The sequence below is a fragment of the Dipteris shenzhenensis genome, chromosome 11 (genome assembly GCF_047967505.1).
Source record: "Dipteris shenzhenensis isolate YYH24624 ecotype China chromosome 11, Dip_SZ_1.0, whole genome shotgun sequence".
NCBI lineage: Eukaryota > Viridiplantae > Streptophyta > Polypodiopsida > Gleicheniales > Dipteridaceae > Dipteris > Dipteris shenzhenensis.
The window spans coordinates 19,777,457-19,801,485 of NC_141606.1; the positions used below are offsets into that span (position 1 = coordinate 19,777,457).

The 24,029-nt window shown below is 43.9% G+C and overlaps 1 protein-coding gene across 2 annotated transcripts in view; it reads right to left on the bottom strand.

Annotated features, from left to right (window-relative positions):
• The window catches only part of LOC147896736 (D111/G-patch domain-containing protein), a 65,520-nt gene extending 55,234 nt beyond the window's left edge, over window positions 1-10,286 (bottom strand). For both annotated transcript variants that reach the window (XM_087381976.1, XM_087381977.1), the window contains exons 1-6: window positions 10,167-10,286; window positions 8,024-8,108; window positions 6,731-6,819; window positions 6,331-6,361; window positions 6,005-6,107; window positions 5,705-5,771 (exon numbers count right to left, since the gene is read on the bottom strand). In XM_087381976.1, coding sequence (XP_087238102.1) covers window positions 5,705-5,771; window positions 6,005-6,107; window positions 6,331-6,361; window positions 6,731-6,819; window positions 8,024-8,108; window positions 10,167-10,244 — 453 coding nt within the window. In that variant the 5' untranslated portion in view covers window positions 10,245-10,286. The remainder of the gene's footprint in view (window positions 1-5,704; window positions 5,772-6,004; window positions 6,108-6,330; window positions 6,362-6,730; window positions 6,820-8,023; window positions 8,109-10,166) is intronic.
• Window positions 10,287-24,029: the final 13,743 nt, after the last annotated feature.

Genomic DNA, 24,029 nt, shown 5'->3' on the forward strand with positions numbered 1-24,029 from the left:
CGAAAACTGATTGATGGATCATAGTCGTAGAGCCATTGTTGTCCGAGTATGACATCGTACCGAGAAAGAGGCATAATGTCGAAGTTCAACTTGTCCGTATAATGTTAGATGCAAAAAGACAAGTTTTTTATCCTAGTATTGCACAAGAAAGTAGTTCCATTTGCGAGTTCAATCTGATAGTCCATGAGACTAGGACTGGTGGTCAACCGAAGTTTATCGACCACAGAACTGGCTAGGAAATTATGAGAACAGCCACTGTCGATGAGGATGGTGACCGTTGTTCCACGAATCGATCCTTGAACACAAAGTACTTGAGTGGCCAGGGAAGGTTCGGGGTTGCTGGCAAGGCTCAGGTGGATGGTATTCGCCATTCGAACAGCTTTGCCTTTCTTGTCTTGTGCTGAGGTAGCATCTTCTTTTGGGGAAGGGCTAGGTTCCATATTAGAATTTTGCTTTGGTCGCTTGGGACAATCGAACCATCTATGGTCGCCTGTACAGATGGTACAAAGTCTTTTTGAGCTGAAGTTGTTCTTCTTGTCAGTGGCCGCACCTTTATGTTGGGGCTGTCGGTAATGACTTTGTGAAGAAGAAGAAACACGATCCTTGGGGGAGTGCTTCTGTTGGAATCCAGCAAATGATTTCTGAGGCTTCTGGGGATCTTGAGACTGTCGCTGACCTTGATTACCGAAGTTTTTGCGAAACCTGGTGTTATCTTGAGGGCGAGCACCTTTGGCCATAGGAGAGTTCTGTGTGCGAGTAGCACTCTGCTTCCCTGTGTTGAGGAAATCTGTAATGCGCTCTGCGTAAGCAATAGCGCCATCTGTGGTGGTGATATTGGCTTTAAGAACATCAATGCGTAACGAGGGTTGTAGGCCTGAGATGAAAGCATGAAGGCGATCATCCTCAGTTAAACCATCAATCTCTAGCACCAATGTGGTGAACTGAGAGATATAAGAAGACAGGGAACCCGTTTGCTCCAACTGTAGAAGTTTTGATCGTGCTTGGAAGTCCGCATTGGCAGGTACAAACTGCTTACGGAGCACGTGTTCAAAACGTTCCCACGTTAACACACTTTTTCCATCCTTTAAGCATCTTTGCCACCATAGAAATGCTGTATCCTTCAAGAGGGAGGCTGCCAAGGCGATCTTTTTGCCTTCCGTGAGGTCAACAGTGTCAAAATACATGCGCATTTTACCGAGCCATTGGTCAACAGTTCGGCGATTACGTTGACCAGTGTAGGCTTCCGGAAGTTTGACGTCAAGTCGTTTTGTTTTGGAAGCTTGAAGTAATCGGTAGAGAGTACGCAGTTCAATATTTTCTACCTCGGGGGGAAAAGAGTCCGCATCGTCGTCGGGTTGCGTCACGTCGTCCTCTGTATGTGTTGGACTTCGAGAATCTTGGAGTTGTTGAACTTTTTGAACCAGGTCGGAGATGCTGTCCTGAAGCTGAGATATTTGAAGTTGCAATAGAGATTCACTTTGGATGTTGCCTTCAGGGGTCTTTTTGAGACTTGATTCTTTAATCTCTGGAGAGGCTTCACGCGAGCGGTGCGACATGTCGGAAATCCTTGTGAGAAAAGCGCGAACTTGCGCTCTAGTTTGTACCATCCCTGAAAGAGGATTCGGGCTGCTCCCTGAGGTTGCTCATATTGGAGGGGGCAGGCGAGGCAAGATAAAACCACCCGTGGAAATCTGGTAAGGGAGGTCCTGTCGGAGGTAACACTGGAGATTCTGAAAAAGGTGTTACTGGTCGTGATAAGACAGGGGTAGGTAGCAGAGTCCACGGATCTGAAAAAGGGTAAGAAGCTGCTGTCGGAAGAGGAGGATATCCAGGGGAGGGAGTGCCTTCAGGATGTAAATACTGACTTGGAGAAGGTACACCCTGTAGAGGAGGATATCGGGGAGCTGAAGGAGGTGGAGAGTACCCTGAGGATGCCTAAGGTGAAGGGTAGAACTCTCTCCAAAAATGAACAGCAAACTCCTGAGGAATATCGTGTTCCGGATATCTTCGTGTCTCGTGGAACACAACCTGTACTGTGCTGAGGAAATAATGTAATTGAGGTGCCTCACGCAGAAGGTAGAGGATGTGATCCAAGTCACTCGGAGGGCACGTGACACAGAAGACCCAAGATGCAAAGGCTCCAAAATGGGCTGGCTGTGCAATTTGAACACGATATTGTGTAGTAGCAGGTGCCTGAGGTGTCCTTGAATGGCCGGGTGAATTACCAGGGGTTTCCATGCTTTAATGTGGATTCTTTCATTTGCTGTAATTTGTTAAAAAGAATCCTGAAAAAGCAGATTGGAAAGACTCCACCTGGCAATACTTTAATCTGCCAAGTGATTGCGTACAAGAAGGCTGCAAATCGTTGTCCGGAGGTCCATGTTGCAGTGTTTTGCGAGGAGTGCTTGAGGCTGGTCTGGTCCGGGCTGTCAACGGGCTGTCTTCATTGCGAGAAATGAGGCAACTGGTGCTGAATTGGCAGGGTGTAAATGGCGAAACAAGGAGAGGCAGCAGACTGTCAGGAAATCTGGTATGCAGGGTCAGCAGAAATGGCGAAAGAGGGCCGGGCAGCGTAGGCTGATAGGATTGTGCTGTCCGTACAGAGTGTACGGAACAGGCTGTACGGCTTGTACGGCAGGCTGTATGGCCTGTACGGCAGCACCCAAAAAAAAAGATCGTACGGACTTCCTGCGCAAAAATCGTACGGCTGGCTTGCGCAAACGTACGGCTGGCTTGTGCAAGCGTACGGCTGATTTCGCAGCGTACGGCTGGCTGCGAAGAGGCGCGAAATGACGCAGGAGGGTACGGCCGTACGGCTGACGTAGGCTTTGCGCAGGCTGGCTGTCCGGAATTCGTACGTTGCAGTTTTCTTGTTTTGGCTGAATGTTGCGACGATTCGTTGGGCTGCCTAAAGGGTTATTTGCCCCAAATTAATTTGGGGGTTTAGTTAACCCTAGGGTAGTTAGGGTAAACCTAGGGGTAGGGGATGGGTTTAATTTTTGTCCCTTTTTACCCCTCTAGGTACCCTTTTTGTAGGTACTTGGGCCTAGGAGGTGTGCCTATTCGAAGGGGTGTGACCCTTGGAATAGGTGCACCTGTTCATGAGGGGATATGTCCCTATTGTTTAAAGGGGTGCGACCCTGCATGAATAGGTATGTCCCTTTGCCCACGATAGGGTATGTCCCATAAGTGAGGAGTCGAGACTCGTCACCAAAAGGTGTGTCCCATGGTGGAAAAGGCACGTCCCTTGGTTTTGGGACAGCCCAAGCACCTTAAAGGACACGATTTTGGTCGTGTCCATTCACATCAACTTGTGATGTGGGGGGATGGAGAGGCCAGGATGACTTTAGGCGTTTAAAAATTTTACGCTCATCCTCTCCATCTCTTCCATGCACTATGTGCACGGATGTCCTTCTAGCGGCAAAAGTGTATCAGATCAGCGCTAGAAGGTGGAGGGCATTTCCTACAGGCAGGAGCGAATTTTGCTCTGATACCACTGTAAGAAATCCTAGATTTACTATATTTAGAACTGTGCTAAGGAACAGAAAAGAGACTGAGATAGCAGAGAACAAGGAATAATGATATCGCTTGAATGTCTGTAGGGTGGATGTGATTGTCATCCATACAATTTGGCCTCTCTTATATAGAGAGTGAAGAGTCACACATGAAAAGGTGTGTACTCCAAAGGGTATGTGCATGAAGAGGTGTGTACCCCTTGTGAAGGGTGTGACCCTTGATGAGAGGGTACATTACAATAGGAATGTCTCTTCATTAGAATGTCTCTTGTGAAGGGTTATACCTCATTAGGAAGTGTCCCGTCGAAAGGGCAAGTGTCCCGTCGAAAGGTCATACCCTTCCACAAGTGTCCATTCATTAAACCATCCATAAGTCTAGAAAGAGAAAGGAATACGTCACAGATCGTGACAGGCTGAGGAATAAAATAGAACAATTTTGTAACACAGCAAGGCAATGCTTAAAGATAAAAATGAGCTCAAATACTTTTGGGCTAAGGCTGTAAATACATATACCTAGATGAATCCAGGAACATTCCCAAACTCATCCTCTAAAAACAGCTGTGTATTTGCTTAATAGAGCTGTCATTGGCATGACACCTGAGGAATCTTTTAGCCAACCGTAAAGCATCTTAGGAAATTTACTTGCATGCTTATACACATATTCTAAATGAGGAGGAGAAAGTTGGATGCAAAATCAGTGAAACGCATGTTTGTTGGTTCTGAAGAAGAGTAGAAAGAACACAGGCTGTATGCTATGCAGTCCACACAGCTGATAATCAACAGAGATTGCTTTATGAATCTGATGACACTCAAACTTGTCGATAAAGGTAAAGAAAAGGTGGTTCAGAAACAACCTCTCCCTGATACACAAGAAAAGCCTTGCCAGATGGTATTTGCATCTAATAAAAGATTCAGAGATACAGGAACCCTCAAAGACACCATCAAAAGGTCCTGGAAGGTCACAAAGGGTGAGAAACCTGATTGAAAGGTTTCAAGTACTCAAGCTTCTCTCTAACACAGCACTTATGGGAGAAATCCGGCAGGAGCCTCTATTATTCAAAGAAGCTACCAAAAGCCTAGGATGGCAAGAAAATATATAGTCATACTTGGGAATTATGTGAGTTACCACAAGGGAAATATGCTATAGGCACTAAATGAATATACAGAATCACTAGAGATTACGAGAACCCAATTCAGAAATATAAAGTAAGGCTACGGCAAATGGTTACAGTCAAATTGAAGGTATGGATTATTCAGAGACCTTTGCACCCATGGCTAAACTCAGTACAATCAGAACAGTATGTTCTATTAATGCACTGAAAAGCTGGCATATATTCCAAATTGATGTTAAATCTGGAATTTCAAATGGTTACTTGGACACCCCTCTAAGCATTATGCTGCTAACTTCTAAAAGTGGCATCATATACGTTTCCCATATTTCAAGATTGTTTTACCCCAGATGCAACATTTCGTTTTAACCTTTTTTGGCACATGTTACTACATTGAGTGTCAAGATGCAGAACTCTACACGACCCAGGTTTTGCTGGCAATTACCATCTCCCATTTAGGGGATCCTCAACATTCAGTGGCAGTTTGATGTCGTAGGTGAGTTAGGCTAGTGCATGTGCTTGAGGTGAAATAAGATGCATAAAGGCTCAAGAATCGTATACAAACCCAGCCCCCTAGTCACTCAAAGATAATAGTCAGCTCACTGTCCACTTGATCATTGTATGAACATGCACACTAGACTGAGAGTGCCATTGATTTCTATGCTTTCATTCTTCATTGGCTTGGCAGGTGAGCCTTGGAAATGATGGAAGTGATACGAAATCTATGCACTAGACTTAAGGCCATTAGAGTATATCTTTGGATGTTTAACCAAAGCGAAATCTTGCGGACATCACATGCTTGGTCTGAGAATGAGCATGTAGTAGAATTCACTGGTCAAAACACGGGATCTCTAGCTTCAGTTAAAAGGCTTAGAACTTTGGTCCAATTAAGCTCCCTAAATTAAATAGATATAAGGGTAGACAAGGGAGGGCAGATCATAACACGGTAAATCATGGATTCCGATTTTGATGTCAAGAGAGCATTACTTGTATAAACAGTTGCATAAATGTGCATACATTATCCCACAGATCAGCTGTTAGCTTTTCAGCAAACAGCGAGTAACAGAATGTTCAACTTACCAAGATAGCATTTAAATCAGCCTGTGATCTCCCTTGCATGACCTTTCCAAGCTCTCTTTTCTTATATCTGCCAAAAAGGGGAAGCAATACTTTAGTATGGTGTAGCACTAGCAAGTACATTGAAACATTTAGCAAGCTTTCACAGTTGACAAAACCTTATCATGGGAATCAGTAAAATGCAGCTACCCAGGCCTTATAGCCTCCTCTGAAAGGAGCCAGAAAGACATTCAGAACATTTTCAAGCCCAATTCAGCTTGCTTTTGACACACAATGTAAGCCTCTTACACAACCCACACTAACCTTCCCTGAGGCCTAGTAACCTTCTGTATACGTGACTGAATTTTATTTGATTCATCGAAAATAAATTCTTCTTGCATTTCAACTGATCCTTCTTGCTTGCCACCTGTAAACCAATTTTGCATTTGTCTTGATGAAGGAAACAAAACCGGCAAAAGCACTACAAACTTTCAAATAACAATCATACTGGCAGCACAATAAATTTAAATGAAACACAAAGGAGAGACGAGACAGCAATGAGAAAAAAAAGGTAATACCAATGGGAAAAATGGAGTAATCCCAAAGCTTTGAAATATGAAAAACTAATTAAACAGGTGTACATGGCGTACCATTTTTGCCCTCATCAGAATCAGAAGCTATCTGCAGTAGCACCACCACAAAGCAGAAGACAATGTGTGTGTCAGGTGCAAAAAAGCCAAGGCTAGAGGCGGCTATAAAGAGGATTACATTTGTTCAAATTAAAAAACACTCTTCCAAATGACCATCTATGACAGTCCGTGGCTGGTTAAAGGCTCCCTAGTCATTCTAATAGCATTAGAATGAGGATAAAGATCATGCGGAAACTAAAGAACTGCCTAAAAAACAAAAAAAGCTAGCCTGCTGCATCTGTTAGACATAAAATTACTTTCTTTTGTTCTAATAAATGCAGCTCCATAACACAATATTCCCTGCTGCACATCTGAAACAATCAGAAGGAAAATCAACCACACAAAGTGTAGGAAGTCTCACCACTTTCAAATTCTTCAAAATACTGTCGAACACTGTGGTATTGAAAGTCCAATTACTAGCAGCTTTCTGTTGGGCATCAATGCCTAGACCTGACTTCAAAGCAGACCATTAGGAAAGACGAGTGTTGGAAATCTAAATCTAAGTTGATCCTTTACAATAACAATATGCACAAGAGGCACATCTGGAATAAGGTGATCCTTAAGATGCAAGATAGTTTAAACAATATGCGATAAGAAAAAACGTGATCAGTGGTTCCTGAAAGCCCTTACATAGGTACAGAGATAAGAATACTCCCTCAAACCAAACACAAGCAATTGTGTTCATTTGGAGTGGTTTATTAGCTCCAAAAAACATGATCAGTTGTTCCTGAAAGCCCTTTCACAGGTACAGAGATATACAAATTAGTTTTGTAAGAAAAGGAATCCGGCACATTAACTTGAGCCTTATCAACCTGAGGCATACCGATCAACCTTTTCTCTCCATACAAGACTGGCGAGCCTAGAGTGCTGAGATTTCAGTACGTAACCTCTCCCACTGGAGGCTACTAGGAAGAGCCATTGTCCTAACTCTTGACTCGACTCCCTGACACTAATCAGTGTCTCAACTGAGCACCCCTCTGCCCAGCCCTGTCTTTATTATATTTAACTAACTATAATAAAACTACCCCAACTTGCCACTCACTACTTAGTGGTTACTGAGACTCTTAAATTTGAATCCATTGCCTACTGCAACCCATGTTGGCCAGGAAGTAGGAAAATTTTGTGTACAGCAAGGGAGTATGGGAGAAGGCAAGACAGCCTCCATCGAAGTTAGGCGGCACAAAGAGAACAAAGGGCAATAAGCACAATCAATAGAGAAGTAATGAAAAGGGAGCACATGAGGGACACATAGCAGCAGCAAGTGTAGTCGCTACGTCAACACAACTATAAAATGAGAGCCTGGAGATAGACATCAAAACAAATGAAATTTCTAATGTAGTGAGACAACATCATGACAGCTATACTTTCACCCCAGAAAACACCCCCCAAGGAATATGTGATGTTCAAGAAACAGCCAGGTATTTAGTTGGGAACACAGTAGTAGATTATGTGACAAAATTTGGTACACAAAAAGATATAGCATCAAGGAATGCCGAAGGTTCAATGACCCCCAACGACCCTGACTGGTATGCTGACCATAACAATGTGACTCAAAACATGCTGATACTATTTACCAAAAGACAGAAACTGATATTGAAACATACTAATATTGAATACCAAAGGAAAGAAGCTGGTCCTGCAGATGAAAGTATACCTGCGTTGTCCTTCTTCTTACTGACTCTTATATGTTCAGAAATACCCTGCTTCTCCTTCCCTAGCCCTTCCCCTTCTTCCCAACCCTGCCATCAGAAACACGTAGCTTAGTTTCTTCCTTTCAAGTAAGCACCTGAAATCCAGGGTTCAAACAACGACGACCAATTCAGTCCAAGAGAAAATAAAAGTAAGAAAGACTTGAAAAAAAGTAAAAACTTAAGATTGGAAGCTGCATGAACAATTCGGTCCAAGAGAATTATAGGAAGTAACCAAGACACAGACAAAAAGTTAACGTTAGAAGCTGTGAGAACCAAAAAGGGATTCCATTCGGTCCAAGAGAGATATAGGAAGTAGCAAAGACACAGACAAAAAGTTAATATTGATAGCTGTGAGACCCAAAAAAAGAGGGCTTCTAGAGCTAGCAAAAACAGGTATTAGTTGTATTCCCTTTACATGTAAGTAGCGTCCTACAAGGCTAGATGCTTTTTTTCCCGATCGGCTACATGGGGAGCTCTCCTCACAGATATTCTTGTACATCCACACACAATCACTCATGATAAACTATGCAAGCCCGCAGAGGTTTGATGTCCAAGCTTGGCACCTCACTAACTTTGATAGAAAGGCATAAGGAGGTTGGAAGTCATGGATAAATTGGCAAAGATGGAGATGCATAGGAAGAAATGCTCCGCAATCTTTAATGTACACACCCACATATGGGCATGGCAGCCTCCAACTGTCCACCTAACTTACAAAACATGTTAGATGTCTTAAGCCTTGAACCCAATACCTCCCAAAGAGAGGCAAGAGTTCAAACCATCTAGGCTATGATGCTATGAGGCATTAGCAGTAAAGAACTCAAGGTGCACGAAAACCTATAACAGAGGAGATAAATAGACTAAGTTAGTAGATTGGGAGGACTGTATAAGCCCCATCCTCACTCACCATACTTCTCTGAATATCCATTTCCATTTATCTCTCATTTATATTTTCATTGTGTGCACAAGCTCCTGCTCATTAGTGTGAGTTCTTTTTACAAGATTTATGTGATAGGCCTATTTTTGGGTATCCACATATATTTCTCTGATTTATTTTTACTTGTGCAGAGGTTTACTAATCACACGTGTGTTTTCGAATGACAGCAGGGTTAAAATCATGAGATCCAATGCACTCGTCATATACCTAGATGGATCCAGGAACATTCCCAAACTCATCCTCTAAAAACACAACATAGTGCAGTTTCAATCTCACGATAGTCACTCATAAGATTGAAAACCATAAACTCCATCACACATAGCAAGGACTAGCTACTATGGCATCCCCACAGACGTCATCAATGCCAAAAAGTGGATGTAAACCATAGTATAAAAGTATGCTCTCACACATACAAATCCACACACCCACACATACTTGAGCATCCATTTATACAAATCCACACAACAATGCACTCGTCATCTCCAGCTTCTCTTTCTATGATTTATACACCATGAGTTTATTTTCCCCATGGTTTATAGACCATGAGACTACACCATCCTAGTGTGATGGTGGTATCTTTCGTGAGACTAGCCACAGCCGACACTCTCTAAAACGTATGGCCATTCGCAAGATGTGGGAGCTTTTGCATGGGTGGGCTCCACTACATATGAAGTTATCTCACAATCCACAAGATTGTTCATGCCTGCAAGGCTCGTATCCATTCGTAGGGTCCATACACCTTACAGTATCCCAACTGGGCCTTGGGAGTGAGCCTTCGCGTGCTAGGCAATAATGTCTGGCTTACAATTGTTTTGCTCCTAATATAGAGAACTCCCTGATTTGATTGGTACTTCTGACTTCGCTTTGGCTGCGTCTTCGTAGCTCTACACAATCAGCCCTGGGCCTTGATGTAGCTAAACGGGCTACTGTAATGCTGGAGCTGCTGAGAGAGAGAGAGAGAGAGAGAGATTTGAGTAATGAGGGCTTAATAAAACATCGCAGACATAACTACAGATGCGACCCCGTAGAAGGGTGTGTATATGTGTGAGATACGGCGATGTATCTTTTGATCGCGGTTCTCCTACCAGGTTTCTTAAACGTTGATCACAGCGTTGATGTGGAGCTAATACGCAGAAACCAAAATGCGCGGATTGCGTAGGACAAAAAAGTACCATTTGTTTGAGAAGGCGGAAAGCCGCAGAGGTCCGAGGGACGCCCTGGTAGAAGAGAGGGGCCTCGGGCGCAGCCATGGTTGCAGAAGAGCTGCGGGGAGGGAGACAGTGCCAGCTCCAACTCGTAGGTATAGCACTAGAGCAGCTGCATAAATAATATGAATTGTTTAGTTAACAGTCCCTTAACATAAAGGACCCCATGATGTGCTCGGCAGCTCTGCCCTTTCTAACTTTTATGGAGTACATCCATACTTGATCTTGGGGTGGGACGTGCCCTTTCTGGGGGGCAAGGGCGAACCCTCGCGTGAGAGAGAGAGAGAGAGAGAGAGTGTGTGTGTGTGTGTGTGTGTGTGTGTGAGAGAGAGAGAGAGTAAGAATTTTTTTAACTACAAGCCACAAGGCAGGGCCCTCATGAGGTCATCAAATGTTGGTCTTGGGAATCTAACTCAACACAACCAACAACAAGAGTCACTCCCATAGCCAACAAGTCTGCTCACCAAGAGCGGCGGAGAGAGAGAGAGAGAGAGAGAGAGAGAGAGAGAGGGTTAATCAAGGGGAATGCTCCAAGAGCGGCGGAGAGAGAGAGAGAGAGAGAGGGTTAATCAAGGGGATAAGCATTCGAAGTACACTTTTTTGTAAATATTTTAGTAGATAGGTTGCCTAGAAGCAGATAGCTTTTTGAAAGTTAGTGCAAATTGCAACCATAGCCAAGTCTTCATACCAAGCTCCATAGAATGCTAATACATCGATAACCTTTGTCTTCAAAGTCGTAAGAAAGGAGGATGGGATTGGGCTCCTGTAGAACACCATCGCATTCGTCTGGCACCACAACGATTGAAGGACAACAGCTCATATGAGGCTCCATAGCCAATGCCACGATTCATTTAAGCTTCCTTTATCACCTAGAACATTTATTTTCTATCTGAGAGCCAAATAGATGTGCAACTAGCACTAAATACCTTTTCACCAATACTTCACGACAACATAGTCCCAAAGAAGGTAATAATGCAACTCTACTTGATTGCCATAGAAAGAATACAATGGACTTATAGGCATCATTTAAATTAGTTGGACATTTCTCCAAACTTTCAATAGGGATGTAAAGAGAGCAGTAGCTTAGGCAGTTTGGACATTCGCTATCTGAGAGATTGCCCGTGTTTTATTCCCCATAGGGAAGGAAACCTTATGCTTATTAGTGTGGGCCACTCTCCTAGTTCTTAGGACATTTGTTTAAGGAGGAAAAAAAGGCATGATATAAACAAACTTAGACACAAAATCGCTTTCCAAGGACCTCCTTTCTCCTTAAAAATATTGGGGGCAGTGGTTTTATTATTACCAGATTTATGAAGACCAAATGTTGGCACCTTTTGGGAACTAAAACCTAACAAATGCAGGATCGTTGGTTGAATGTTTCATATAGCACACAATTGAGACTATAATAGCATGGAAGTTACTGTTGCATCAACTTTAAACTTATTGTGTTTACATTTAGGGTGTACAATATTGTCCTTGTAGAATGGTCATAAAGAAACAAATAAGTTCTTGACTTCTGCTTTTTAACTACAACCATGGGAAACATGTGAAAAATGGCATCACTATTTGAAGTAGATGTCCATTGTGTTTGTCCTTTTGAAGAATGAGTATCATAATAATACTTAGATAGTCAAAAACAAATGTAAAGTTTTGAAATGTATTATGTTTTTATATTATAGGATTATTTTACATGATAAATACCTATTATTACATCTATAAGTATAACCACAAGAATGTGGGGCTGGAGCATTCGCATTCTACATTCTATGATCTACATTCTTGGGTCCAGAGAAGTCCATACCATTCCATAAAAAGAAAAAGTTTAGAAAGCCTTTCTTCAAACCTAAAATGGATTTTGTCGCTTAGAAAACAGATTTTCCACCAAAAGCCAGAAAACTACAAAAGAAACTAATAAAGTCCTACAAATGCAACAAGGAAAGGCACATCACAACCACTTGCAACAAGGAAGGGAATATGACAACCAATTGTCCAAAAAGCTACATATGATCGAGGACAAGGTGCACTACAATAGTTCACCTCAGTTTTTGAACGCTTTTTTTGATGAAAAAATACATTGAATTTTTTTTCAACTCATGAGAGCGTCGCAATGAGCATTTGACATGAGCGTTGCAATAATCTTCCAATCCTCTAGATGGACCAAGCAGGATTCGGTTCCTCGGCCTTTGCCTTCCTACAGATTTGATCTTTCAGTGATTTAGGGACAGCAGCCATTTTGCTCAACATCCAACAATTGTCAAGCTCGAGCTCCTCATACGGCGTCAGGAACTCCCCCTTCAATGCCTTAAGGATATAATCCTCTTTTTTTAATGTGGTTGCTTGCGGAAATCCATCACCACCCTCTTGACTCCATAGGAGACAAGCTCATGCATTTGGTTAATAACACGAGTACCTCTAGAATCCATCACTATTTCAAATGCTCTATTAAGCTCATAAGTTAGGGTGGTGCAAGTTTGGGAGTCAGCTTACCCCCCCCAGTGGTAGTAGCTGTACTAGAGCTAGAGCGCCTACGTCGACACACACACATACACACACACACACTCTCTCTCTCTCTCTCTCTCTCTCCCCCTAGCTCCAAAGGGAAAAGAAGCATAGAGGTCAATGTCTACAATGAGAAGAAAAATCTTGTGTGCAATATTTTTCAGGTAGGGAGAAGGTTCCAAGGAGCACAATGGTGAAGACTTCACCGCTTTAGCATTGTGTTTACTATATTATTTGCCCTGCCCCAAGAAATATTGCACACAAGTTTTCTTCTCATTGTAGACATTGACCTCTAGAGAATATGTATATGCTTACATATGCTTCAAGCCTCTATCCAAAAAACATATGCATAGACCTTTAAATTTTTATGCAATGCATAGAGGATATCCATAAATTTTTAAAGCTTCGAGCATATGAAGCATATGCATTTTATGCATATGATTATTGCTTTAAATTTTTAAAGCTTTATGCATGAAGCTTTATGCATGACCATCCAATAGAAAGAAAACAATGCATACAACATACCCCATCTCATTTACGAATGCTTAAGGCATTGCAAATTCAACTTAAACGTGTATTTGTTTGAATGCAAAGGGGAGAGGGAGGGGGAGGGGGAAATGGAATGGGAAGGGAAAACGGAAAGGAAAAGAGAAGGACAAAAGGAAAATTGAATGAGATGGAGAAGGGGAAGGGGAAGGAAAAAGGTGCATTGTAATTTAAATAAGGGGAAGGGGAAACAAAGGAGGAGAAGAGAAAATGGAATGCAAAGGAGAAGGAGAAGAAAAAGGGGAAGAAGGAGAAGGAAAAGAAAAGGGAGAAGGAGAAGGAGAAGGAGAAAGAAAAGAGAGAAGAAATTGGAGAAGGAGAAGGAGAAAGAAAAGAGAGAAGAAATTGGAGAAAGGGGAAAAGTGAAATGAGAAGTCCAAAAGAAGAAAAGAGAAGGGAGAAGGGGAAAAAGGAAAGGGAGAAAAGAGAATAGAAAGGGAAAGGGGAAGGGGCAGGAACAGGAAAAGAAGGAAAGGTAAGAGGAAGGGGAAGGGGAAAGGGAAAAAAGCTTTATAAAACAAAACAAAAACAACATTCCTAGTACACAAATTGGAAGGAGGTGTGCTTGTAAGGTCTGGAGGTGGTTCAAGGTTGAAGAGGATCGGTGCAAGGTTGGGAGAGAAGAATGAAAGTGATGCGATTTGGGATTATGATTTTACCTCCGACAGCATTGATATTAGAATCCAAATTAGCCAAGTTCAAAAAGCGTCCAAAATTGAAAACTTTAATTTCGAGGTTTTCTTCTCGTTTTAATTGCACTGGGGCCTTGTGGCTCCAAAGGTTTGTATCACTTTTTTCACCATGAGTTACACGCGTGCGGGAAAAAGTATCATGGTGTTCTTCTAGGCATGAAATTGGACCCAATGGCCATGATATTTTGCAAGGCCTTAAACTCACCTACTTTAAAGCCTGTGCAAAGTATCATGACCATCAAGTACCATTTGCACAATCAAGAAGCCATATTTCCATGTTTCATCATGCATGTGCATAGGAAAAAATGCCTCGATGGCTTGCTAGGTATGTAAATGGGATCTGATGGCCATGATACTTTTCAAGGGCCTTAAACTCACCTACTTTAAGGCTCGTGCAAAGTATCATGACCATTGAGTACCATTTGCATGGTCAAGAAGCCATATTTCCAAACTTTTGCATGCATGGGCATACAAAAACATGCCTCATGGTACTCGATGTCCGTGATACTTTGCATAGTCCTTAAAATTACCTACTATAAGGCCCCTACAAAGTATCATGGCCATCGGGTACCATTTGCATGGTCAAGAAGCCATGTTTCCATATTTTGCTCATGCATCATACATTGGTGTACAAAAACATGCCTCAATGGTCTTTTAGGCATGCAAATGGTACCGGATTAATACACGACTATCACCACAAAGGAGGGCTTAGCTCTCATTTCCACCCTACCATAGATTCCTCTCAATGTCACATGAACTTTCTCTCAAGTTCCTTTTGGAATCCTCCCTCCTAGCCTAGTGCTTGCCACATGGTGTTCTCTTAAGTGCCATGTGTCCGTATGGACCTTAGCACCTCTATGCCCCTTTAGGCCTTACTTATGCACTTCATACTGTTGCCTAATCCCTAGTCCCTGACCCTCTACACTCCCATTGATGCAAGCACTGTCGACCCTCTAGTTTCCTGCTTCACCATAACCACACCAGATGGTTCTGGGATTATGGCTGACATAACATTCCCTTCCCCTTAAGAATGGTTTATGTCCTCAAAAACAAAATTGGAAAACCTCCTCTGGAGATTGCTTATCCTTTCCCACGTTGAACTCTCTTCAGGTCTATCTTTCCACCTAACTAGACATTCTTGCCATATTGTGTGTCGCATTCTTTTCTTGATAATCTAAAATTCTTTTTGGTTCATGTGGTAAAGATGTAGGTTCAATGAGTTCAACTAGGACTTCATTTCCAATGAGATTATCATCATCTCCTAATTTTCTTTTTAGCCTACTAACATGGAAAACTAGATGTACTCTACATCCCTCCAGTAAGGATTATTTGTAAGCAAGTTCTCCAATCCTCTTAAGTATTGTGAATGGTCCACAATACCTAGGAGACAACTTTGGACATTTACCTATCTTTAGAGATTCTAAAGATTCGGGTACCTTAAGGTAGACTTTCTCATTCACTTCAAACTCCAACCTTCCATGGTGGGGGTTTGTATAACTTCGTGCTCTATCTTGAGCTCTTCTTATGCTATTTTTAGCTAGCTTAAGCATTTGATTCATATCTTGTAGAAAGTCTTTGGCCGCTTGAACCTTCTCTTTTTCAAGTCCCACTGCCATTGGGGCTCTTGGTTGAAATCCGTACATCATCATGAATGGACTAAAACCTATAGCTGAATGTTTGGCAATATTATATGCAAATTCTAATGGGGGCAAATATTGTTACCAATTAGTTTGCCGTTTACTTACGTATGCTTGAAGCATATCCTCAATGATCTGATTGACTCTTTCAATTTGACCATCACTCTGTGGATGATCCGTGGTGCTCATATTCCTAACCTCATAAACACAGCCCTCCAAAAATGGCTATTAAATTTGCTATCCCGGTCATTGATAATATCGGCTTGATAGCCCATACAATCTATAAATATGCTCCACAAATAGCCTAGCTAATTTTGGATTTTTAACATCTTCATTGATAGAAATAAAATGAGCCATCTTGGTCAACCGATCCACAATTACCCACGCAGAGTTGTGCCCCCTCTGTGTCCTAGGTAATCCCATAATAAAATCCATGGAGATGCTTTTCCATTTTTTGCTAGATGGAATCTCCAATGGGCATAGGAGACTTGTAGGAGACCTCCTACCTTAAACCGTTTAGCCTTATTGACCTAGCATTTTTGGCACTTCAATATATAATCTTGGATGTCCTTACCTATTCCAGGAAAAAAAATTTGCCCTTTCAGAAGTGCATGTCTTTTGAATTCCTAGGTGTCCAGCACTCGGACTATCATGACATTCAAAAAGAATTTGGTGCGTAATGTCATAATTATCTGAGACACATACTCTACCCTTGTAGAGCAGGTAGCCATCTTCAATAGTATATTTTCTCCACTTGAGTTCTTTATCACCAACCTGTGGTGTGTCACCATTTCCATGCGACTCCTAAGTGAAAGTCTCTCGATTAGTTGGATATCTTCTTCTAATTGCTTTTCATATTTCAGAGAAGTGAGGATCAAACTCACATTTCCCTTTTAAGGACTCTAGGAAATCATTTTGAAATCCAGTAAAACTCAATTCATTAAGAATTGGCATTCTGCTAAGAGAGTCTACTACCACATTGAACTTCCCCTTCCGATATGTCAATTGTATATCAAACTCTTGCATTAACTCAGCCCATCTAGCTTTTCTACCTTTAAGCTCTGGTGTTGTCTCTATGCCAACATGGACTTAGGTAGTACAGAATGTGTGTGTAGAGTAGCAGCAAAGCTCTGCTTGTACTTGCATATGACTAGGAATAATCTCTCTTAGGAGCTTGTGACTCCTATATGCAAGTCCTACATGCGATTCCTACATGCATGTTCTACATGCGAGTTCTACATGCAACATGTGAGTTCTACATGATGCAACTCTTACATGCAACATGCAACTTGCAACTCCTACATGCAACTTCTATATGCAAGTTCTACATGTAGAGAGAGAATGTCTTACAATTCCTACATGCAGAGAGAGAAGCTGTCCAACTTGTATAAATACCCCATAATGGAATGGAGCCCACACTCTTTGGGGCATTGTGTTGAGTTCTACTTTGGTATTCTGAGCAATTGTCTCAAGTGTCCATGCTTCCTTGCACTCCATGTCCAAAAGCATGTCCTAACCTTGCAACTCCTCCTCCCCTCTCCTCCAACCTTGCAACCCATCCTCTCCTCCTCCTCCTCCTCCCTTTTCCTCCTCCCTCCTCCCTCCTCCTCCTCCTCCCTTTTCCTCCTCCCTCCTCCTCCCCTCCTCCTCCTCCCTCCTCCTCCCTTCTCCTCTTTGTCCTTTCCCCCCATGCTCTTACACCTTCTTCCTCTCCCACTCCTATGCTCCCCGTAATCCCTTAGTTCCTCAACCCTTAACCTCCATGACCTACGAGGGAGACGAGGTACTTTACCCTGAACCTTGGATCCTCCTTCTAACCCTTGAACCTCTTCTAAACTCTAGAATCTCATTCTGAACCTTGGAACCCTCTTCTAAACCCTGAGCCTCCCTCTAACCCTTAAACTCCTCCTAAACACTTCAACTCCAAATGAAGGCGAAAGCCTTCATTACCCCAACCATGATGATGCATGTTCCTTTCACACATGCATGCATGCACTATGTTTGCTTACCACAATTAAGCCTACGTCTCTCATCGGAATATGATTCGAGGTCCTAAGCTACACTTATACTACAAACGACAACACCGATATATCTGTAAGTGACGAAAAGCCTTGAAACCCTGCATACTGAGAAAATCCTGTTCTTCTTGTAGAAGTTGTGGGAAAGAGCCAACATTTGGCACCGCTGCTAGGGAGACTAGCATCTCAAGTAACGAGTAAACATACACAAGGATGTGTAAAAAACGAACTACTATGAACTTTCACGAACATAACACTTAAGGGTAAGGAGAGTAAATTTTTTTTTCCAACTCTAGCGAAACATATCAACCCTAAGCATCAACTTTGGGTTACTACCTTAAGAAATTTTCCTTATTTCTTAAAAATGAGCCACTTGAAAAACAAATCAGGCTAGGTAATTGACACAAATGCTTAGAGCCTGCAATTTTGAACATTTCACATTTTTTCAGAAGAGTGATCCGAGCTAACCATGAAAAGTTATGGCTCGGGAAGAGTTTAGGGTTTTCCATCCGTCAAGTTTCCTCCCCCCTCCCCCCCTCTCCAACCCCCCCCCTTCCCCCCCTCCATTTCCCCCCCCCCTTCTCCTCCACATCTTCAACCCCCTCCACCCCCCCCCCTTCTCCTCCACATCTTCCACCCCCTCCACCACCCCCCCCCACTCCCCCCCCCCCCCCCCCCCCGTCCCCTCCATCCCCTCCACCCCCCCACCCCTTCCATCCCATCCACACCCCCAACCCCCCCTCTTCACCACCCCTTCCATCTTCCCCCCCCCCACTCTGCCACGGGGCTCAAAATCTGCTCTCTTTTTTTTTTTGGCTTGGCCTCACCTGCGTGTGCTCCCTCTGGATCAAACTATTCACTGGATCTCCTTCTTCGTGGATGCACAAACCAACGATCTAGCCGAGCATTGGAGACTCCTCGAGACCTCGTTGGATACATGACCTTAGACTAAGGCCTCTAAAAAGACTAAGTATTGGGGATGAAGGCACATCATCAATCTGGGCACCAGATCCTGTGAACTGCTCAATGGTGCCTTTAAACTCGCCCATCGATCGGGGCCCTTTGAATCCTAGCTGCTTGACCGGGACAGTCTACCAAAAGGGCAAAGGCCCACAGCCTTCTGCCAATTGGACACAGTGTAGCCAACTGTCTACTAGACTACCACATGGCTTTTTACAAAGGCTGTGAGGGCTCTACTGCAAGGTGCAGCCGATTACAAGACCTGCAAGTCTGCCTCACTTCCTACACTACTCTCCTCTCTGCTCAACTCACATGTCTGGCAAGCTTAACTCATGGGATGATGCACTGCTCACCCTCGAGAACCACCAAACCGACCCACACATTGTTGTAGGCTTGATCTTCATAATCGGGGATGATGATCCATGACTGTCGGATAAGTACTCCAGACCCATTGGATGGGTCCACACATAGGCGCGAGATTTGCAGTCAACAATCTTTAAGGCCGTTATCTTCCTTGTTGGCACGCTTAGCTCAATGGCACTCCCTCCACTTGCAGTCACTATTGCAGACAAGTGCAATCGTGGAGGTCCCCTTGGTTAGTGTGGTGCATTGTGTTCTACGACTGAATACCCCCATGCCATGTGCACTAGTTCCCATCACTAGATCCCTGCTCCAGTAGTTGCAGTCCAGTGAGATCCTCTAGGGAGGGATTTGTGCTGTGGCCACGTGTGTCTGTCCCTTTCTCTAATGGTCAGATCCACAGGGTGCCTTTAGGGATGGCCACATTGTCTTGGCAGCTCGGCATGCTGGTAGGGTTCTAGACTCGCCGTCTGCCACATGTGTTGTGACTTAGTTAAGCCTAGGGCCTCATCACTGGCTCCTTAAAGGATCGCCATCATAGCTCGTCATTGCTGATTGGGTCCTGCTTGATGATGAGGCAATCCTTGGTGCCATCTAATTTGGCTGGTTTGATTTGCCATGTGCCACATGTCCCATTGCGAGAATCTCGATGCCTTAGGGCAAGATCCGCCTCGATGCCCTGGTAGTTTGTAGGGCATTGATGGAGGAGGATCCAAGGGTGGCCATAAGCCCTTTGGATCCCTTGTCAATGGGGAGAGAACCCCGTTCCATACCCCCCCTTAGCTTTCGACCCCCTCCCCGGAGTCGTGGAAAAGGGTGGATGTGGCTATACGAGACCACCAAATCCCAAAACCTCCATAACAATGCCTCCATCCTCCAGGAGTTTGTTGATAATGGTTGCCCATGCCACTGGCATAGGTAGATCTGGTTAGGACCGAATAAATTCAGCTGATCACGATGCTGCACTATTTGCTCTAGGTCCTTAGCTTCACCTCGGTCTGCTACCAGTGCGGGACCTCTGGCCTTCTACTGCCTCTCTGGATCTGGGTCCTCGTGAGAGCTCTTAAGCATTGAAACATGGAACACAAGGTGCACATGGTAATGGTCAGGAAGCGCTAGCTCGTAAGCTAAGGTACCAATTTGCCTCACGATTCAGAAAGGTCTGTCATACCTTCGAGCCAACCAGTGCGTAATTTCACTCAGATATTCGAACTGCTCCGGATCTAACTTTAGGTATACATACTCCCATTCTTGGTACTCGTGTGGGCACTTCTTCACGTCACAGGATTTCTTCATCTGCCGTCGAGCCTTCTCTAGTCTTTTCTTCAACCTTTGCACCCATGCCTCATGAAAGGAACCGTCCATTGGTGATACACCACCTGTGTGTGTAGAGGTCACCACTGCAACCTTGTCAGGTGTGCCAAAGGCTAGTAACCATAAGCTAATTCGAATGGTGAGAACCCGGTTGAAGCATGTTGCCATGCATTGTAAGCAAACTCTGCCACATTGAGGTATAAAGACCAGTCAGCTTAATCTCCTCAGCTGCCGTAATGTCAAAGGTAATCCTCGACGAGCTGGTGGTTCACTTGCTCGGTTTGCCAATCCATCTATGCATGGTATGCACTGCTAAATTCAAGGGTGGTGCCACATAATGCAAACAATGTTCTCCAAAAGGCTCCGGTGAACCTCCTATCTCAATCAAACATGATCTCTCGAGGGAGACCATGATTTTTGACTATGTGCTTGAAGAAGAGCCGGGCCATTACCTCTGCATCACATGGTGCTTTATATGGTATGAAGTGTGCTTACTTTGTTAGTTTGTAGACCACTACGAGAATTCTAGTACACACCTCCAAGTTGGGTAGGTAGGTGATGAAGTCGAGAGATACACTCTCCCATGGGCGCTCGGGTATTGGCAATGGTTGGAGTAACCCTGCTGGTCACCTTCTCTCTACTTTATCTTGCACACAAATTTGGCAGGTCCTTACAAAGGCGTCACAATCCCTCTCCATGACTGGCCACCACAAGCTTTTGCTAAGCAACCCCATGGTTCATTCCTAGCCTAGGTGTCCAGCCCACGCTGCCTCGTGGTGTTCTTCCAGCAACCGTCTCCTTAGGCCACTGGAAGTTGTTGCTACATAGACTCTCTTCTATTTGAAATAGATGAGGCCCTCCTTGACCTCAACGTGGGCATGCTTGCCCTCTTTTGAGAGGATTCTTCGAGCTAGGGCATCCTCAGCATAGCCCTTTTGGATTTCATCCAAGAAGGTGGCCCCTTGGATGATTTGAATGGCGTATAGGTACAGTTCTCCCGCTCGGGCTTGTATTTGATCTCAAAATTGAAGTTGGCAAAGAAGTCCTACCATCGAGCTTGCTTCAGGCTCAGTTTTGGTTGTGTCATGAAATAAGAGAGTGGTGACGTTGCTGGTGTAGATCATGAAAGGCTTCCCCATCAGGTAATGTTTCTAGGTCTTGAGGCAATGCACCATGGCCGTCTTGGGTCGGGTACCGCATCTCTCTATCGATGAGCTTGCGGCTCTCGTGAGCCACAAGGTGACCATTTTATAGGAGCACTCCCCCAATTGCAAGGTCTGATGCATCAGTCTGAACTTCGAAGTGTTGGCTGAAGTCAGGAAGGGCTAGCACAGCCGGGCTCTAAGCTCACGGCTCTCTTGAGGTCTTCAAAAGCCCTATCATGCTTGGCCATCCACTTCCACATAGTGCTTTTATGGGTCAGATGTGTGAGGGGTGCAATGATCTCAGAGTACATGTCTACAAAACATCTATAGAAAGAAGCTAAATTGTTGAAAGAGCACACATCGTGTACTATTCAAGGGGTCGGTCGTCCTCCTCACAGATGCGGATCTGATGGTACCCCGAATGTAGGTCAATTTTGATGAAATACCTTGCATGCACTAGGGAGTCAAAGAGTTCCCTCGTGTTGGGGAGAGGGTACCTGTTCTTGACTGTGATTTTATTGAGAGCTCAGTAGTCCACGTAGAGCCTCAAATCACCTTCTTTCTTCTTTACAAATAACACTGGCACACCATATGGGGACTTGGAGGGTCAGATGAACCCGACATCCAACAACTCTTGCAACTGGCATTTGAGTTCGGTATTCTCTACATGAGACAATCGATACAGGGCCTTGGCTAGAGGGTTAGATCCAAGGTAGATCTCGATCATGCGGTCGATGCTTTTTTGTGGGGGAAGCTCCTTGGGGAGCTGCTCAAGCATTATGTCCGCATACTCCTTTAGCAGGGCCTTGACTTCATGAGGTATATGCTTATGTAGGTCACACACTTCTTCACCCACAGGTTCCTCTATCTTCTTAAGAAGCACAAGGTACATAGGTTTGCCTTTTTGTGGTGTAGCCTTCTTTACTTACATGGCAGACAAGGTCTGAGGTGCATTAGGCCCTCGTTCCCGAGAGGCTTTGATCACCTCCCAACCTCCTTCCTGGCTGCAAAGAACGATCTGCTCATTGTAGGAATTTATGAGGGTTGATTAGCCCATAACTAAGTCTGGCCTAGCACTAGCTTGAATTCGTCCATGTTGACGATAGAGAAATCACCTTTCATCTCATTGCATCTGCAATTATTGCTACAGATCATCCCAAGTGGCAATAGAAAAGGTATTGCATTGTAGTCATTCATCCTCTTTAAAATTTTGCCACCGCTACATGGCATCGTCTGCCAACTACATCGAGGTGTGGAGCACTTGCTCGTTTGGATTAGTGACCTTTACCAGCATCAGGTACCGAGTCATATTGTAACAAAAGTTTTCAAGGATTCCTACATGTAATTACATTCACATAGGTTGTGATATTACGCTTGCCGTGGTCCCAGACTTTGAGGGCACACCCCAATAATGTCGATTGGGACATCATGCTTAGCTTAATTTCTTGTTGGACCTTATTTTTCATGGGACAATCCATACAAGCATGGCCTATGCCACAATCTCTGCATAGTGGTTGGAAAGTAGCAGGGCTACCACGATGAGGGCACTTTGCAATTCAGTGATTTTCTCCACAACCGTAGCACTTGATTGGCGCTCAATATGTGTTGGGTCGAACTTGATTTGCATGGATTGGTATGAAACCTTATGTGCCTTCTACATAGTAGACTAGGTACTCGATTTCATACTTGAATGGCAGTTGTTGTATTGGAACTGCCTGAGGAGCTGGATTTGTGCTCTTGGATATGGTCATGGATTTGGATTCATGAGTAATTTCGGGACTTGTGTCTGCTCGAGAACAAGATTCAGCCTCGGATCTGGGGGTGCTTGTGCAAGTGTTGGTTGCCTGTACACTGGCATGGGTGTCAGTTGGTATTGTTGAGGTCGAGGCGGGTTGTTGCACATGTTGAAGATGCAACTATTTTCATCATGGCCCACTGACTATGCAGATATGGCACCACAACCTTGGCGATGGATTTGCCTATGCAGTGATCCTGGCTCTTAAGACCGGGCATTCATTTGATGTATGATTGGCCATGCAGTGTGGGCACCATAAATTTTCTTACCGTGGATAAGTTTGAGGTGGTGGCTGAGACATGTGAAGCTTTTGTTCCATGGCTTGCATCATTTCTTCTTTTAGCTTCATGGTCATAACCTCTAGGCGATCTTCATTAGATGTTTTGGTAGTGGACTTGGATTTGCCCTTTTTAGAGCATTTATCTCGTGCATTGGATCTTCCATCATCATTGCTAGTATTAGAGTCCGTCATGCCATCCTCCCTTATTGGCTGTAATCATCAATAAAGAGCTAAATGACTCTACCCCAGTCACCAAAACCTATTGAGGAGTTGGACATTCCCTTCTCACCCACATGGGAGCCATCACCAACTTCTCCTACTATCACATTGGCAAATGTGGATACCTAAGAAGAAATGCCTATTTTGGAGGTCGGAATTGGGAATTGCCCCACAAGATGCTACAACTTGGTGCACAACTACAACAAATATATCTCCAACAATAGCAGCAGAGCCAGAGCCTGATGCAAGATTGGCACCAGAGCCTGAGGTACATCAGCACCAGCACTGCCCATTGATGCCAATCCATGAGCCACAAGGGGAGCTAGTGCCAAATCAACAGTATGATTACTATACTACAGAATCAT